General features: G+C 36.4%; 1 protein-coding gene across 1 annotated transcript in view; it reads right to left on the reverse strand.

Annotated features, from left to right (window-relative positions):
- kcp (kielin cysteine rich BMP regulator) overlaps window positions 1-20093 on the reverse strand; it is a 100093-nt gene that overhangs the window by 43403 nt on the left and 36597 nt on the right. Inside the window, exons 7-22 of the mRNA XM_015352251.2 lie at window positions 19888-19984; window positions 17866-17948; window positions 17263-17356; window positions 15236-15315; window positions 13816-13995; window positions 12053-12146; window positions 11142-11224; window positions 10727-10820; window positions 10446-10525; window positions 9468-9553; window positions 8869-8959; window positions 7634-7733; window positions 4566-4651; window positions 3887-3980; window positions 1741-1893; window positions 1536-1642 (exon numbers count right to left, since the gene is read on the reverse strand). Coding sequence (XP_015207737.2) covers window positions 1536-1642; window positions 1741-1893; window positions 3887-3980; window positions 4566-4651; window positions 7634-7733; window positions 8869-8959; window positions 9468-9553; window positions 10446-10525; window positions 10727-10820; window positions 11142-11224; window positions 12053-12146; window positions 13816-13995; window positions 15236-15315; window positions 17263-17356; window positions 17866-17948; window positions 19888-19984 — 1602 coding nt within the window. The remainder of the gene's footprint in view (window positions 1-1535; window positions 1643-1740; window positions 1894-3886; window positions 3981-4565; window positions 4652-7633; window positions 7734-8868; window positions 8960-9467; window positions 9554-10445; window positions 10526-10726; window positions 10821-11141; window positions 11225-12052; window positions 12147-13815; window positions 13996-15235; window positions 15316-17262; window positions 17357-17865; window positions 17949-19887; window positions 19985-20093) is intronic.

Consider the following 20093-nt stretch of genomic DNA (forward strand, 5'->3'; position numbering starts at 1 on the left):
ACAGTAGGTGCAGTCCAGTGATTCCCATTCTTAGGCCCAGGTGGAGTCTGCACTATGTCCTTGTGTAGCGGCAGGTGAGAAGCTGTTTGGACCACTTTGAGCATTTTGTGGGTTTTTGAGTCACACAGTCAGATATGTGGAGGACTGATGTTTGCTAGGGCAGGAAGCCAGGGGAGTTGGGTTGTGTGTAGGGTTCCAGTGATGATGTGCGTCAGGTGAGTATACAGTATGTGATAATCTTGACCAGAGAGGGGGGCACAGTATTATGCTGTTGAGAAAGACGATACAAGGGCTGAGGTTCGGCGGGTGGATGTGGCAGCTCCTGGTTGGATCAGAAAGTTCAGATATTGTTCCTTGTTCAGACCTTGGCTGCTTTTGTCTTTAAGTGCTCCGGGAAGGTAAGCGTCTTGTCTAGGATCACTCCAAGGTATGTCAGAATAAGGCAGTGCTGCAATTTCAAATTGTTCATCTGAATTTTGAACTTTTTTGTAGCTTTTGTACTGTGGAGGTGGAATAGACTGGATACGGTTTTTGCAGGGCTTGGTTTGAGTTGCCATGTGTTGCCGTATTGCTCAAGTTGTCATATGTTCTCATTATTTAGGATCCGGTCAAAATTGGAGGATTGTGTTGCCAGACAGATGTCATCAACATATCTAATCTTTCATGATGTGTTTTTTGTTGAGGTCATTTATGTACATCTTAAACGGGTTGGGAGTAAATACTGATCCCTGAGTGAATCTATTTGTCTGTCATTCTCATGTACATGCTTCCTGTTGAATATGAACTAAGACTTGTCCGTTGCTCAGCAGTGTTTGGATTATTTGGGGTATCCGGTGGGGGGGAGGCCTACAACAGCTTCAATAGAAGACTGGAGTGACAGACAGTGCCAGAGGTTGCTGTGAAGTCAAGGAACACAGCGTCTGTCTGCAGGGTCTTCTGAAAAAACATTTTCATTGAGGGCTAGTACCTATTCTGCTGTGCTGAGGTGTGGAACAGCCTCGTCAACACTGAGGACTTCACACCTGGTGTTACGCCTTAGAGAATGAGGAGCTCAAGATTTTTGTAGGGGACAAACAGGAAAGAAATTGGGCAGTAGCTGGATGGAAATCTGGGAGTCTTTTCCATGTTTAGATCTGGCAATGGCCTTTGCTTAAAGGTCACAGCAAAGGTGATGTGGCAGTGTTGTGGCAGGGCACAGTGAACAGTAAAACAATCACTACTACAATCCACTAGAGGGAGCCAAATCAAAATACTACAATACTTGAGGCTGAAATTGAGACTTCAGAAAAATAATATAGTTACATAGTATAATGCATTAATGTAAAATGTAGTTCTAATGTTTTTGTTAAATGAGTATCAATGTATTCAATCAGAACTCAAAAGTTTTTGTTAAGTTTATATGAGAACAGCTTGCCAGGGCTTCCCCGCAACCCGATTCTTGATAAAGTAGATAGAAAATGGATAGGTGAATTATGTCAGAACAGAAAAAAAACTTAAAAGGCTCATATTTTTGAGAATGCTTTAGTGCCCCTCACCTGACACCTGCAGTTCTGACAAGGGTTGTCTGGGTCAATGAAGTCTTGTCCATTGTTGTATATCCGCTGATTGTATGTACACTGGTCACATGTGGCACAGCAATCTCCTAAAAAGGAAAACCCAAAGAATTTACCTCAGCTTGTAGAATCCAAACTACACAAAAAGGCCACATTGTGGGGAGGAGCTCTTTGATTCACAACTCACCTTGAACTTTGGTGGGGTGTGAGCAAGAGACGGGATGACATTGTGACACCTGGCATAATGAATCCCCATTAATACAGGTACAGCTGCTGCAAGGATTGTCGTCTGGCTCCCATTCGGTCCCCTCCTCAAACTCCACTCCCTCCTGCACACAGACTGGACAAGCGAGACATCAAACAGAAACTGGAATCAGACCGATTCATCACACTATTCTGCCTTTCTGGTGTTCTGCATTTTTGTTATTCACATACCTCCCTTTAAAAGGCAAGAAACATACTTTGTGTCTTCACTGGATCTACTAACTATAATTATTAACCCTTATTTTACACTGTCTGTAGGTTATGTACACCTCCATTCTGTTGAAAAGAATATTTTCATGATGTCTTGATCACAGTCTGGTGCAAAAAACACAGCAACATTCACATGTGTGAGTCAGTATATTGAAGGACTAAAATGAGTGATCAGTGTCACATGTAAACCATGCTTAAGGCAAAATGCACAGCATTTAAGAAGCCGAATAGATGCAGGTCCCCTTGCTTTTTTAACAGAGAAAGAGAATTGGCCAAAGAAAGATTTTAAAGGGCAACGAATGACAAAAACTAAACATTGAGAACATGAAAGACTTTGCCTTTCAAAGTAGAAAGCCTGTGGTTTTTAATTCAGATGCAGTGAAAACCAGCCCAAAATGAGACACAACATTAAAGTAAGAACTATTTATAAGGCTATTCTTTGTTGGTCTTATGTTCTTACATTACTTTAAATGGGGGATTTCTGAAAACTATTGCCCAACGTTCAAGCCAAGTAAAAAAATAGGACAGAAATGGTAGAATATTGTTAAGTCTAATATAATATCAATTAGATATTAATAAACAGATGTCATGGCTAGCAATGATATGCAGATAATAACTGCTGTGGAAAACAAAGTTCTTAATACATAACATGCCAAGGAATTCAGATAAATAATTAATAGAAGCATACAGTATACTGTATGTACGGCATAATCAGTAACAGTATTGAGACTGCTGTCGATCCTGGCAATTAAGACAATATTAAATACACTGTAAAATATTAAATACACTGTATCTTATCTTTATAAAATTACAATACAAAGTTTTAAGTATTGTAAATTAAAGGAAGCTAAGGAAAATTCAAAATTTCCTGGGAAAGATACAGTATAGGTAAAGGGCCATCAAGATGTGCTAGTTTGGTCTTCTCTTTCCAACTGTATGTCAATAGTACTGTACCCGATCAGTAAAAGGACTCAAGTGTTAAGTCAGAATATAGTTAATATGTAGCACAGAGAGCCTTTTTCTTTTGTGTCTTGAAAGTAATTCTCTTCCAGTCTTTCATGCCTTCCTATTTTGACTCGGATCTTCAACAGCAAACTTTTCAGTAGGGTTTTAAGCATTAATATATGAACCATAATATACAGTAATTGAATAAAGCAGGCATTCATAATAGATTTAACACAACACAGTAGGTGACATTGTTCTACTATGTTACAAAGTAGAACTGACAAGCTTTAAGTGAAAAACTGATCCATAGTTCTCATGCTGAGATGCTGAATTTATACAATATTGCCAGAGCATAGTACTTTCTTTTCAAGCATGCTTTGAAGAACGTGGTTTTTATCATTCTCTCATCTGGTAGTGACTACTGTAATCCTATACCTGCCTGTGGTTCGAAGCATGATTTTAGCAAGGTGATGTATGCTTAGAGTTCAGCCACTCAGCTGCTTCTGTTCTGACTGTGTGTAAGATCAATTTACAACTGTGCTCATGGCTAGATATTCAAGATATTGATTAGTACTGTATGGCAAATTCCTACCTCAAAAGATTATTCCTCAAACTATGTAAATAGTGATCTATAAAAGCTGGAGTCGTATTCTCAAATAAGGTCTGTGTTCATCAAGTGGGTTATTACTTCACTTTTATTTTATCACACAAGATGGTCAAAACCATAAATACCACTTAATGTCACTTCTCACAGAATCAAATAAATATAATGTAGGTCAGTATAACACCTAAAAATGTAAACACTGCAAAATAAATCATTTTACAACCAGTCACTGACACATCATTTTGAAACCCAATCAGAAATCTCTACTCCATAAAACAAAAACATTTTAAAGTTTTACAGTATAATATACCTTTGCAAATTGGGCAGCATTGCTGAGGGTCAATTATTGGGTTTGAACACTTTGCTGGTGGGCAGGTCTCCTGATGGCATCGCACATCCCCTCTCTGAAATAGAAAAATGTCTATAACAAGCAGATCATATTGTACCTTTTGAAACCCCCTGCCTCACAAAAATGAATCACTACACCATTAATCATTTGTGCATAAAACATCTAGAATTTCCGTTTTATGCCCAGTGCCAGATTTTGGTGTTCGTAGGCCCGGGCACTTTCACTCGAAATGTGCAAAATGGTGGGTAAATGCCAAGTAAATTACGTTGATTGACATAATGCACTTTAAACTATTCTAATGCTAAATCATGTGATTGATGGAGCGAGTCGAGCGACCATCACGTCTAATTTCTAGAACAGCCACAAGACGGCGTATGATTATTGATTTGCAGCAACAAGAGTCGATTGCAGGGATATTTCAGCTTGTTTTTTCTTAGTCACTAGTGTTTCCCTCCTTTGTAGGCCCTAAACATTTTGTAGGCCCTAGGCACTGTGCCTACAGTGACAAATGGTAAATCTGGCACTGTTTATGTCTCTGAAATTATTTTAAAGCAGTCCACTTCCACAATTACTCATAGTAATTACAATGCAAAGTGTTGTACCTCCTGAAGCGACCAGTCATGAACATGTGTATACTCACAGTGCAGGTACACTTCAGGCACGGGATACTTCCTGGAGGAGTGAAAACCTTCCCAGTGTGATACAACCTCCTCTCATACTCACACACTGAAACGAGATAGAGACACTACTACAATACAGATGCAACAATATACAGTAGATGCAGGAATATTTTTGGTCCTGTGTGTCATTCTAAGCAATATAATTAACATCACATGTGTATTTTCCACCTGTACAGCATTGCTTTACATTGCTTATCAAATGCTGAAAAATTGATGAATGAGTTTCTGATTGAGATTAGACAACTGCAGCACCTTATTGTGGTATGTAAAGTACTAACTATGTTTGAATATGTACACATTCCTGCAGTTCATGTGTTAACTTAAAGATTTGTGCCTTAACATAAAGTCAAATTGCATTGGCTCTCTGTTAAATTCATAGTGGAAAACTCTGAATAGTCTTGATCCAGGTTAACTTTAGGAATAATTGCACGTATATAGTTAATCAGAGATCTATTGATTCGGGTCTACTTATTCTACGTAAGACCAGAATCTAAACAATGGATGATAAAGTTTTCTCTTGTGCAGTTCTGATATGTGGAACCCATTGCCCAAACCTATTATACACTCTGTGATTGTGGAGAATCATAAGAATCATTTTAAATCGTATCTTTTTATTGTTGTTTGTAGTTTCTAAATTTGTTGTATTCTTGGTTGAGGTTCATTTTACTGTATTACTTTTTTTTCTGTTGTGATTTTAAATTCTTTTTTAAATTTTATTCTTTTTTCTAATACATTGTGGATGCTAGTAATTATAGAGACTGACAGAAATTAATCATCCTTCTCCAAATACAGAGTATCAGTATGTTTTATGTTGAGGTTTTACATTCAAGAGGAGGCAAATGGATCATGTAAAACATAGTGCTGTAATTTTCCAAAACAAATGGAATTGTTCTTAGTAAATTAACAAAAAAACATGTATGGCAGAAATCATTCAATATTCATATTTCAGATTAAAGCTGAAAAATAGTCCATGTGCTTAATTGAATCATCTAGAACTAGTGAGAAGTTCATTTTTTATCTATAATTGAAACATACTAAAGATTAAAGAGAAATAAATTTAACAACAAAAATATTCTGAGAAATGTGATCATAAACCACACACATTGATTTCAGGTCTTCCTGTCTGCCTTCAGTCTCCTACTGATGGTTACCTCTTAAAGGCATAGTCCACAAATGGAATTCAGACTCCTCTGTAACCCACAGTAACATCATCTTTCAAAATATTAGAGAACTGAATTTAGCACAAAAAAAAAAAACAATCACTAAGAGTAATAAGTAACAGCCCCTTTCTGCAGGCTATATGGTTCCAACATCTTTATATGATTGAGACTGTTTTTTTTAAATAGAATACTTTGTGTAGCATGATTTCCTTTTGTGTCTCATGAAAACAAATGACACCACCATGCTTTTGAGAAGGCCAATAAAAATGAACCAAAGATGAGTCACTGAAATGAAAGAAGATGAAAGCTATTTGCCTCGGATTTCCTCAGGCTTAGTGGTTATCAGTTCAATCTTTCCTGCTTTCTCAATAAACATAAGAAAAGCTTAAGCTTCTTTAGTTGTGCTGGTAGGTTTCTTTATCTTTGAAAAACATTGTTTAAACCTAAGGAGTTACAAACTTACAATATGAGAACATTTATGGTATGGTGTAATTTTATATTCTATTGAAAAAATCTTTCTATTAATATTTCCTATGTGAAAACTGAACAAAATATTGTTTGTTTTCTAAATAATATTCATATGTAATTCATATAGCAAGGAGTTACAGAAGTGCCCAGAGGTATCTACAGAGAAAGGCAAGTCATTTCTATACTTAATACTGTATATGATTTAAGAGCAATAATATCAATAATAAGATGTCCTGTATTCTTAAAAAAAACACACAAACGTCTTTCTTTGTAAGACTGAAGTACAATACATAGTTATTTAGTACAGACATAGTTATGGACAGTAGACTGATATTTACAGTAAGGTATTGGGAATAGTCATTATCTGACTAACAACTTCTCAATACACTATAGGATATCTCTATATTGACCTTTACACTTGACAAGCCATCTCTTATCATTATTTTATTACATTATATTCAGTTAACAGACTGAAACATAAGAGTGTAATAGGGAATAATAAATATTACAGAATAAATACGCTTACTGAAAATAAAGTTTTATTTACACAAAATGAAATAAATTAAAACAATAAAATACAAAACTGGCATCTAATTAAGCAAATTCTGAAGTGGTGAAAACATCTGACCACACTGTCGCACTTTTTGCACTAGCAATATACTGTAGTAACCTAGACACACTTCTTTCCAATTTTCAATTCTCTGCAATTTATTACAACCAAGTGCAAAGATACAGTATTCCAGCCTCCACACAGTCTCTTCAAAGTGTAGAATTTATCGCACAACAAACAGTGCAAAGGTTACTCAACAAAAAATTGTTGATAATTCATGATTGTAATCAATGGCCATATCATTGAATTATACAGTATACTGTCCTAACTAGAAATTACAGAATAGCCCATAACAGCAAGTCAGTACACCTCTAGTACCAATTCCACCAGATTTTCAACAGATTGACCACCAAGCCAGGGTCACCTGATACAGCAATGTATGAGATGTGAATAGGTGAGATGCTCCTTTCAGCCTGAACTACAATTCTTTATATATGTTTTTTTTTTATCTGCCTATAAAACCTCAAAGCTGTGCAAACTGAAAGACCAACTGGGTCTGCTTTTGTCATCATGCACGAAAGACAAATGTACCAATATTCATTCCTCTTGTGAAGTTTTGTACTGTAATCAAGTTTCTTTATCATAGCACAGCCTACTCAAGAAAAGGAATGGTCTGCTACTGCTTTACAGTTCTCAGGAGCCATAGGATAAATTAAACACTGAGGGATTCCCACTACTTAGAACAGGATACCATTCTATAGTATTTGGTAGGGTACTGTAGTATCAAATCATCTTTGTTCTTAAATTGGACTTTATTGTACCACATTTTAATTCTAGCTACTGTACTTACTGTCACAGGTAGGGCAACATTGTCCCCTAGGTTTGGCTGGATGACTGCATCGAACAGGAGCGCAATTCAAGTCCAAGCGCTCACATGACACTTTACCAGCCTGTAAATAAAGAACATACAATATAGACGTACTGTATGTACAGTATACACTATGTACTCTACATACTGTATACTTTTTGACTCCACAGCGAAGCACACAATAATTAACCAAAAAAGAAAAAGCATCTCTGTTTCTTTTAATGTTACAATACTACCATCAGCAGAGAATAAACAGCTGCTGAAGAAAGCCAAGAAAGTTAGATCAGCTGAAATAATTCGGTCCAAAGCAAAAACCAACATCAACATTTACTTTTTGCCCAGTTTATATGCAAGCAGACAAGCAGTGATCAAAATGTATTCTTTAAAAATGAACAAGAAAAGAAATGTACTGTGGTATGGAAGGTTTAAACAATTAAAAATGTAACAATATAGTGTTATGCCATTTCAGACAAAGGTTCTTCAGCAATTCAGAATAAATGTAACCACAGTGAACTTTCTATCTACAGAAATTTGTCTTTTCCACAAATATTTTGTCCACATTTTTTATGATTTGATGCCTGTTTTCTGACAAAATAGTATTGTTCAGTTGTTACACCAGCTTATGGTAGCTGTTTGTGCTGCAGTGATTCTTTAATGACAAGGAGCACATAAAGAGCTATTTTTAACATTTTATTTTGTATTTGGAATAGTAGCATATTTCTGGTGCTTATTAACCAATACCAATGGCACTTTATTTGACTGTATTGCAAGAGTGTTTTAATTTTGAGTCATGGTGGATTAAGTGCCACTGATTCAACACATCTCAATTCTCACTTAGCAAAAGTAAGATTCATTTTCTAACCGCTTTATCCAATACAGGGTCCTGAGGTCGCAGGGTTTAGGTTGGGAACAGCGGAGGCTGGGAGTACAGCTGCTGAAAAAGTCAAATTCTTATTGCACATCTATTGTAGCTGTCTGACTTTATTTTAAGGGTCCTTTGGTAAGAAAAGTAAATGAAGATACAGTACCACTGATGGGGGTTAATTTTGGGGTGAGGGAAATGTTACATTGTTTTGTTATGTTTCTGGAACAAAATAAAGGAGTACGAATGGTTCAGAATATGGAAGTCAGCAATACATCTCTGCATAATCTTATAACACAATGTATATTAACACCGATTATTCCTCACATGTTCAAAAACCACTTCTATGACTTACCAAACACCTGCATCTCAAGCAGGGGTTAAGAGTTGAAATGAATTCTTGTCCATCTACAAAAGTCTGAGATTCATATTCACACTCCTCACAGCTGCAAAAAGCAAGGCCAACAATATATGAGCTCAGCAGATAAAGGGTAATAACATTAATCAAATATAATCTGTGCCGACTGTACAATTAAGATTTATTTTATACCTCAACTACAGTGCAAAATACTAAATTGCAGCGTACTTAAATTTATAGAAATTAATTTGAATTACAACTGTCAAATGTAGGGGAATACGAATATTGATAAATTAAGAATATCAACAATAATTCATGACCTTAATGTAGCCTTGTGTTAAAAAAAAAACTCAATTGCTTTGCTTATAGAAGGTGACCCACTTCATTTACCACCAAAGTGCTGCACCCAGTACACTGCTATTAACAGATCTGGGAGATAAGAGAGAAGGTTCGTTGCTAATCAAATTAGAAAGGCGTAACTAGCCAGGATCCTGCACTGAGCACTTTTAAGTTAGTGTTTAACCATTTATTCAAAGGATATGTAATGACCAAGTAGTCAGGACCTTGATTTTTGTACAGTGTCCCTGGACACTTACCGTGGACAACATTCCCCTGGCCTCTGTACAGCATTTCTGCATGGCGTCTCAGGACATGGGATAGGGTTACAATGAGCATCACCATTCTGTGCCAAAAGAAAGGGGACAGGGTTTTTAAAAATTCACCATAAACACTCATTCAACTAATTTTTGAAAGAAACCAGGGTGTCAGCTTGAACAACATGGCTGAGTAGCTTGTCCCAGATTCTCACAGGCCTTTGTATAAAAATTGTTCCCCGTGCTCAGTTTTGAATACACGTCATTGCAGCATTCATTGGTGTCTGGTTGCCGTTCACTGTTTATTCTGAAGTCCACTATGTTGACTTGAGTCAGATCCTTTATTCTCTGTTCATGTCTAAAAAGAGTCAGCTATTTTGATAAATTATTGAACAACATTACATTTCTCTAAGCCCAGGAAAGTATCTGGCCATTATTCTCCAGCCTGATTCAAGAACAGGAATATCTTTTTTAGGAAACTCCTTTTTAAGAGTTGTGGGAGTTTGGACCAAGCCTCCCATCCTTGTTGCCAAATCAAACAAGCTTAGTAGGCTGAACAATCTCCTTCAAATTTGTAACCTTTATTATGTTTTTCCAGCCATCCATTTTCTAACCACTTCCAACACAGGGCAGTGAGGAAGTCAGTGGCATACACCCTGGATGGGAAGCCAATCCATGGCAGAGCACACACAGACACACATACTGTACACTCAAACAAAAATCAGTTTTTCCAGAAGCCATATAACCTGCAAGGATGTCTCTGGACTGTAGGAGGAAACCGAAGCACCCAAATGAAACCCACATGAACATAGGGGAAATATGTAAATTCCAAGCAGATAGCACCCCACAATTGAATCCAGGATCCCAGCAATGCTAACCATTGTACCATCGTGCCACCCTGTCACATTTTTCTGTTATTACGTGAAAAAAAAACATTGAATTACAATTACCAGTTATTTTAGAAATTATTGAGTCACTTACTACACAGACGCAATCTGCACAACGGTCTCCAGCTGGTACAATGTCTCCATTCAGGTACTCCTGTCCATTGATCTTGCAGCCTAGAATATAACATTATTTTGTGGAATAAACAAATAACACTACATGCCTACCTTTTGGAAACAAGCTCAATCACAATATTCAGAAGGAAACTTCCCGTTGGGTAAATATGTTTTTAAACCTTGGTTGCATGACTTGACGACACATATGAGAAAGGTCTTGTAGTAAAATTCTAAATTACTCTAAAAGTCTCTGATACTCACCATCACAGACAGGACAGCAAGAACCTGGTCTGGGCTCAGGAGGATTTCTGCATGAGATGGTGCACTTCTCCTTTTCACACACAACTTCTCCCCCCTGTCACAGTACAGGAAAATAACCAGAAAAGGAAATAGAATCTTCTAAAATTAATTTAAAATAAACTTTATGCAAATTATTTGCCTTCCCAAGGAAACAGTTTGAGAAGCTCTTTGAAGTAATACAAGAAACATGACGATGAAAGTGTAGTTAGAGTTACTAATTATTTACATGAAGAATGGTTAAATGCTAAGATGATGGGCTTTACACAATTACATTTTGAACGTTCCTCAGTCCAAAAATGTCATTGAACACTGTATGTAAACTTTCGGAGTTTATCTTGCTGCCAAGAAAATTATTCAAATTAAAAACCTTTCTTACCACGCATGTGCAAATTGTACAAGGGTTGTCTGGCAGTCTCCACTTTGACTGATGTTCGTAATGGATTCCATAATGTATGCAGCCTTTCAAACAGAAAAGGCCACGTTTTCATCAAAAGATCAAATGCCAACAATTACTCAATTCAAAAGAACTCCAAATAATTTCATTTTTAATCGACTTCCTTTATTTGAATTGTCAAAATTAAAGGTCATAAGAAACAACAGCTTTACCGTGTAGGTTATTTTAATTTGGGTTAGAAAATACTCTCACATCATACATCTGAATACTGAGATCAAAATAACAATAATAAAAATAATGTATAATTTGCTGATCGGTAAAACAACTTAAAATTAACTGAAGATTTACGTAGCACTTCACAGTTTGATTGATATTTTAATTGGATAGAATGCCATTTGATGATATAAAAAAGTATTCTATTATGAATTCATTAAAATAAATTTGCAACAGAATGTATCAAGTGCTGAATACATCCTGTATGTACTGTAGTAATCTATGACTGCTTTTATGCAGCTTATCCAAGGCCAATTGTTGCACCAAATATCACATTTGAGACTCAGTCTATGGTGAGTTTAGTTGTTCACTACAGACATATTCCTCAAATATACATACAGTATACATACAATATATCACAATACATATTTTATCAATAAAAAGCAACAAAACATAAAATGTGCAGAAATGTTTTGAGATAAAAGAAATAATTATTTTGTGTAACTCAAAAGAGCAGCAGTAGCACTAAGATGGTATCTGAACATTCAGCAATTCAACATCATGGATAAACGTAGTAATTGAGGCTTTATGAATTTGGAGCTTTGCCCACCAGCTAATACAACAGTTCTGATATAAACTACAGTACATCCTGATATCTTGTAACTTAAAACTTACTGTACCTCTGCATTTAGGGCAGCATTCACCTGGCACAGTCTCAGGAACAGTGCAGTCAAGAGCTGGGCAGGAGACTCTTGAGCAGAGCACATTCCCATTCTGTTCAAAAGTGAAGAAAAAAAAACAAAAGCTCTGCTTTTACCCCAGTTTGCTCAGAAAGACTGTGCTAATGCCAGTTCCCTCTTTTATATTGGGCGTCCCACTGCCAATCTACCTACTTTATACTTTCCACTCAAAAACAAAGACAATCTTAAAAACTGCATATTTTTTTTAACTTTTGTTTTGCATATAAAAGGTCCTGTCAGCTTTGCTGTAATATAAAACAGGCTAAGCATAAATGGACATGTTTCTAAACTGAAGAGTTCAACTGTCCTCAAATTTTAATTTTTTTTTAGTTACTATAGCTTCAAAAGATTTTTTATTAAGGGAGTTATTTGCATCATAGCTTTCAGAAAGCAGGCAAAACTGGTGCCATCTCTTCAGATAACAAAGTGGTATTGTTTTAACACCAAACTATGCTATACAAAGCATTGCAAGGGAATATGAGGCATGATTTTAAATTATCTCATTTCATTTTTCAGGCAGACTTAATTGGATTACTCATATGCAACCTGTACATAAGCCACTTAATAAGTCAATGCTTACACTTGGAGAAAGGAGGAAGCCCATAAACCCTGTGTGTATAAACTGTCTTTATACCTGTGATTAGTATCTGTATGAGACATCCTATTAATTTCTGCCAAAGATCAGCGAGGAAATCATTTGTAAAAGTTTGTAAGAGGGTGGCAGGTTCATACGACCACATTTCCCAGCAGGCTGTGGAGAATTACCTGTCATCCTCTGTGCCTTGACCAACTGATGGAAGACAGCGATTCAGGTGACAGTTAAAAACCGGGAAGCAGAGGCTTCCAGCTGTTGATCTGTAGCTGATGTCTACCTGATACACCGTGGGACCATGTTGCTTGGGACTTTTGAGTTTCCATTGAAGTCTGAGTTTAAGCATTTTGGATTTTGGAGCAAGTAAACAGCTTATCTGCCTGGCTATTTATAGAAAGGGGCAGTCAAAGAAGTCTAGCTAGAGCCCAAGAGATGCACGAATAAAGAGCGTTATTGTTTTTACCTTATGACTGTATTTGTGCATTGTTTTTTTAAGCCTACTGTATGCTGCACAACACTCCAGTTATAAAAAAAAATATTTTATGGCAGTGAATTCTTTAGTTCAAATAATTGTTGCAGCTCAATTGCCTGTTCATTTTAAATTTATAAATCAGAGTGATTTTTATTTAAATTTTACTAAAAACTTCAACCTCAAACACTTTTTATTTACACTATTGATTCTATTGAGAATCAGTTTGTTTTAAAAAAACATGCCTCTGAAATACTTGTCTACAAATCCAACAAATGGATCCAACATAATTTTCTAATAATGTGTAAAAACACTTATGATCTTAATAGATGCAATTTTCTGAATAGGTCAATTATTACAAGAGTCTGAGGTTACTTTATTAAGCACATTACTTTATTAATGTGCTTCACATGTTTTTTCTTAAGACAGAAAATTAATAAGCTGCTGTAGCTGAAACTGAGCTCCTACAGTTGATTGAAAAAACAATCGTACATAATGTCCAGACAACAAAATTAGAAACCTTTTGTTTCTTATTATTTACATAAATGAATTAAACAATTTCTCAGAAAATATTCATACCTCTACACTGAAAATGGGTAAATGCAGCTTTTGAAAAAATGGTGCTAAAGTAACTTAACGTACCCTGCAAACGCAGTGTTGGCATGCATCTCCATTGGGTGCAAAAGACACACCATTGTGAATGACCTGCCCTTCGAAATCACATTTAGAACAATCTCTGCAGCAAAGGCCATAAGAAGGTTTAACCCCATGTGTACAGGACTGAGGACAATGCTGAGTATCAATGCAGGACAGCTCCCTGTTCTGGAAAAAAGTCAAATAGAACATTTGATAACATATAGAACAAACAGAAATTATGCATTCTCTGCTGTGTTGTTTACACATTGAAATGGCATACTGCTATTGTATTTTGAATGAACAAATACCAAATTTCAAATCTTGGTGTTTAAAATGAAAAAAAATGACCTAATGTACCTCCCAAAACACAAATACATAGAAAGTATTCATTCCATTTAGCTGCACTAAAAGAAAAGCTACATTTTGTACAAATAGTTAATAGATACAATCTACTTAAATGTATATTCAGCCATGTTTATGCAAGCAGTTTTTTCGAAAATTCGCTTGATATTGACCTCAAACTCGTAAATACAGTAGGGTCTTAACATTCGAGACAATGTATTTTTATATGCCGCCTTTCACAACAAGGTTGCCCCAAGGTGCTTAAAATTCGCAAAAGGTTGGTGCAGAGAACCTTTGCGAATATCCAAATTTGCATATAACCAAGTCCATCCTATACCATTGCATAAGGCACTACACTATATAGTATATTGTTAAAAAAACATAAGCAACCATTCCACATCTCTTTCTGCCTTCCCAGCGATTTCCTTGCTCCATGTTAAGCATGCCCCACTTCAATGATAAGGGCAATAAAACTGTCAGTAAGTCACCTACAGCCTGTCATCCTCTACAGTGGCGATACAGAACTGGGAGCGTTCATTACAACACACTGAGCTGTGGATGCTGGGCGGTGGGTATATGGGAACACAGCCGAGAGAGGCTCACTCACTAGCTAGATTTATCTCACGATCCTAGTATGTTGGGCGGCTAACTTGAAAGTTGCTCATAACAACCTTCGGCTCAGTTTAATCCCGGACTGCTCTTCTTCCATCTGAAACCACGTCGGCCAAATTTGTGAATGTTAATTTCTCAGAAGTCAAGACCCTACTGTAAATCTATAGGCAATGACACAAAGAGCAGGAAATCTGTTTTTTTTTCCTTATGTAGCAGGAACCCTCCTTACATTATGCATGCAAAGAAAGCACAATTTAAATCACTGCTAAGGGAATACAGTCCAGCTGCTCAGAAAACATCAATGGCCTGCAAAAACAAGAACAACAGTAATTGATGCTTAAACAAATTCTTGCTCTTGTATTATCATTAACATCTCTTAATAATCTTTTCAGTAAGAAAAAAATCTTCAGAAAGAAAAGGCACTTCAAACACACACAGAAAAAGTAAAGGTCTCACTGTCTTGAAAACCTACTTTGCAGGTGCACTTTTGACAGCCATCAAGTGTGGTGAAAGACTGCTCATTGTTGTTTGGTCTCCCATCCAGATCACAAGCTGCAAAAAAAGGTTGTTTACAATAGTTCAGACTGGCCCCAGATTTTGTGAAGTTACTTCAAAACTTTAAGCTTTGCATCTTAAAAGTCTTATCTTAGAATCAATCGGATCTTGTGAATACTGTATATACATATCCCAGTTATATGCTAATCAAAGTGTAAAACATGGCATGATTCCACGTTACCCAGTTCCAAAAACTCTGAATAAAAAAAAAATTGAAAGCACTTATCTCAGCAGTTCCAGAGTGTCCTCCACGTACTGAGTAACACATTTTATGATAACCCCCCCTGCAAAAACTTTGAAGTTGTCTATGACCAAAAGGATCCACACACTTTAAACTGAAACTTAGCATATCCTCCTTGGCATCCTTAACAGTGAGTGATTGTTTTATATATTGTTTGATATATGTATACATGCCTAAGAAATTCCTCTCCATTAGCTGAGTGAATTCCTATGTCTATGATTCCTGGAAGGCAAGTCTTCCTTCATAACCATCCATGACAAATCAAGTGTCTTCACATTCAGATTGTAATGGTTTATGCTGCATTGTGATCCTTATGTTCTTCTCAAATTTATGGTTGTTTACTGTTTACTGGTGGCTGCATATTTTGAGCTGATGTTGACCAGAAATGTGAGGCTACAGTATGTCTTATGAGTCAATGTATTAATTCAGTGAGTAATTTGTCTTAATATTTAGATACCATTATTATTTTTTGTGCATACAAGAATTAATGATGCTCAGAAAACATAAGAAAAGTTATAAAGGACAGGAGGCCATTTAGCAATGAGTAGCTTATTGATCCAAGGATCTCCTCCAGACATTTTTCAAAGGCGTCATGCTTGGGCTGGGACTGATGAGTGTCCTGTGGTTGCCAGGGGAAACCCAACATTCGCATGAAGACTCAATCATCAGCTGATTCAGTGCAAACTAGGTCATGACGCCGGTCAATCAGGCTGTCATTTTACCAATCAGGCAGCCAATCACATTCTCATTCTGTCTAACTATCTGGTTTTATTAGGCTGTTCATTTTGCTGCTGCTAGTGCTCCATCATTGAGCTCCGTAGTGTTTGAATATTCTTATGCTTCGTCTTATTTTTTTCCAATTAACTATTTACAGTTTCTCTCTGAGCACAGTCACAGCTTCCTCATTTTTTTGTCAGACCTCTCACCACCAGCTCTGGCAGTTTTTCAATTTTGCCCAGTGGCATTTTTTCAGCTTCCCACCCAGCTATAATTTTCCGTCGGGAGCCTTCCCATTTTTTTCTCCCGAAGTATTTTTTCAGAGAAAAAATATGTATGACAGGTGCAAATCCTACCACTGAACCACTAATGATGCAGATGCTGGAAATATAAAACACCTGTATGTAATGTCTTTAATTGTGGAGAAACAGAAGCATACCATCTTCCACTTACATGCATATCTTGACAAAATGAGACCTTGATCCAACAGTGTGGAAACAACAATAATTGAAGGTCTCATTACGCTCCAGCCCTCGTTTGCTAGAACAGCCATTAAGATATTCAAGACGTACTAGAAGGTACATTTCTCCTGTTCTGCCATTAAGAACTTGGCTGCCAAATCCCTGTTTAATGAGTATAGAGGATGCAGGAATCCTGACCAGCCTTTACAGCAATTGGAGAGACTCCAGAACTAAAGGAGGTTTTCCGCAATTCATGCTGTTGATACTGAACCTACATTACTCATTGCCTGGGGTCCAAGGCATGTCAAGGCACAGTACTTACAGGAATACCAAACAGTTCTATTACAACCTATGGGATCTTTGTTAATATACTGTATATGATCTCAAAATTAATCAAATTAAAACAAGAAGGTGCACAGTGTTTGACTTTAAACTGCATGATTTTATACTTAGCACTATGTAATTTTCAAATGCTTGTAAAAGCAACGTAACTTTACACATAACAGTGCAGTATTGTCTGTTTACCTGAGCAAGATGGACAGCACTGTCCAGGCCTCTGATAAGGATTTGGGCAGGATATGGGCTGACACTGAACCGGGGAACATTTCACCAGGCTATTCTGAAACAGCAAAGGGAAAGTATCTGTAACATATATAGTAGGAAGCAATTCTACAGTTCTCTTCCTTTCTTTAAATTCCTATATGATTGATGTTGATTAAATCAACTTTGCGAACAATCCAACGGGGCTGTAATTTTGCTGGAGATTTCTGACATAAATGTCTTTAGCTGTTACGCAAATTCAAAGCATTTTCAAAATAGCTTTTTCTTAGCTTCCTGTAATCTAGGATACATCTTTAGTAGATGCAAGCAAAAAATAGTAATTAAAAAAGTATTGTGAAGCTGGAATTATCATTGAGATTATAAATATTTTTTTTATCGATAGATTAGTAAAGAGGAAACAAGGTCAAAATACAAAAATAGTAGAAATAGTACAAATAATTTTTGTACTGTCTTAAAAAAAGGGTTACCACAATGAAAATATACTCCTGTGCAATATAATTCTTGAAATCCTAGAAAATTCAGCAAATCATATGAGTCATAAGACAAATTGAAATGCAACTGACTTACGATACATGAGCAGTTCATACAGGGGTTTGTTCTTGATATAAACACATCTCCATTTTCATACACTTCTTCTTCATAGGTGCAGCCTTGAAAAGCAAAAGATCGCTTCATGTATTATTCATAATGATTATTATTATTTACTGAATTTAAAGGGACACTAAAACATATTCCCTTTTGACAGTTTTTGGCATTTGAAAGTGTTATGTAAATAAATGTTTATATAATAAATAAAATAAGATTTTCGCTTCAACAGAAACATGATTTTAATCCTCCTATTTATGGGGCTACATTATAGACAGTAATCAGATATTGAAATACCAGTGCTTGCCATTTCTTTTTCAACTCACTAATTCAAAAGCTTTTCTTTAACAAAGCTATCACAATTAAATGGCAAATGCATTCAGCAAATTTTATGATTAAAAAAAACTTTGCATCGCCTGGATACACCAGCTATTCTTTTTCACTATGTATTATGACATTGCTTAATGAAATGAAAGCAGTTCTTAACTGGTCTTGTTGATCTGTGTGTGTCTAAACTGTGTCTAAACTAGGTTCCATCTGAAAAATATCATAATGCAGACAGCACTGAGTATGTTTAGGATCACATAAAATTCAAGGCTCTTGTTCTGAAATCTTGGCTGTACTTTACTAAAAACACAGCAGAAAGATTAATCTCCCACAGTTGGGCCATACAAGCAAGCCAGCTTGGCTTTAGATATCAAGGAAGTATAGTGCTGTCAGATTTATACTATCACTTTCGTTGCCCCATGCATATACCAAGATTAAAAATATTAAGCAATAATAGCATGCTAAAATAACTAAAGTATCAGAACAGTAGGATTTGACCCCACAACTTTCCATTTATGAGTGAAGTGTTCCTATTTTCTTAGCACAGTATTTCATCAGTGATACTCTGATGAAAAAAAAATCATTCTATTTTTGTAACTTTATTTCACAATAAATTATATTCTATAACACAAGAGAACTGTTCTATTTCTACTAATTTATAATCAAACATATTGAGTATTCTGAAATGGATACCAAGTATAGGTATTGTAGACCACTTATGTTTATGAATGTGTAATCTGTTGCACATTAGGTCTCGTACAGTATACACAACTTGCAGTGTTATTGTTAAGCCAGTGAGAGAGAACTTAAAAATGAAAGCGACTTTAGTACTACATGGTGAGTTTTCTGGAACACAATACTTTTGAATACATACAGTTAAGTAGGTGCACAATGTACTAATCTCCCTAGCTACACAAAACTGTTGCTAAATACCAAAAAAAAGAACTGACAAGACTGATTTTGTAGAAGAATACGTTAAAAGCAAGGAGGGATGAGCCAGCTTTTTGCAGTGTTTCGTTTTTTTACAGATATCCTGAATTGTTAATGCACAACCCAAACCATTCTTGCCATTTAAATCTGTGCTACATGAGTCACCTCAGCACAGTTTGAGCCTTGGTCTTATCACAAGCTATCTGAGACCTGGATCCCTCAAGTGCCGGTGTACAATTTGTGCTCCCAAGAGTATGGTAGGATTAATTGGCAGGGCTCCTTCAGATCTCACAGCAACCCTGTGATCCTAAGGCCTAAAGATGTTTGCTGGCCTGCAGTGATGTACAATACATGAGGGACAAGATTCATCTCCATTTGGCATTGAACCTCCAGCAGGGGGCTGTGGTGCCTGTGATGTGTTAAAAGATGACTGGCTTGAAGGGGGCAGGTCAGGGGATTCAGTCTACACTTATTCTGCACTGTGGGAGGTTGTAGGGCTCTAAAGCAGTGAGCCAAAACACGAAAAACACACAGCTGGCCAGTATAAAATGGCTGGGTAAATACAGTACTGTAATAAAACATACTTCACGATTGTCTCCTTCAATGCTGAAAAAATTGCAGCAAAGCTTTAAAAATGCATCTAATGCATACTAAAAAAAATAAATAACAGAAAAAGTAAGACCATACATATGTATTGTTTTCAGTTAAACACTATGAGAATGGTACAGCGTAATAAAAAGCATTCACCTGGACGGCAGACAGGACAACACTCCCCGGGAGGGACATACTTGTTCAGACAGGAGAGGGAAGGACATCTGAGCTCTTGGCACTGAACATTCCCATTCTAAAAAAAAAAAAGCACATAACCTCTCACAAAAAAAAATATCATACAGAATTGTCCCGTTTGTAAAGACTACAGCTGAATTCGCGTTGCTTTTTATTCCAAGATGATA

The sequence above is a fragment of the Lepisosteus oculatus genome, chromosome 7 (genome assembly GCF_040954835.1).
Source record: "Lepisosteus oculatus isolate fLepOcu1 chromosome 7, fLepOcu1.hap2, whole genome shotgun sequence".
Taxonomy (NCBI): domain Eukaryota; kingdom Metazoa; phylum Chordata; class Actinopteri; order Semionotiformes; family Lepisosteidae; genus Lepisosteus; species Lepisosteus oculatus.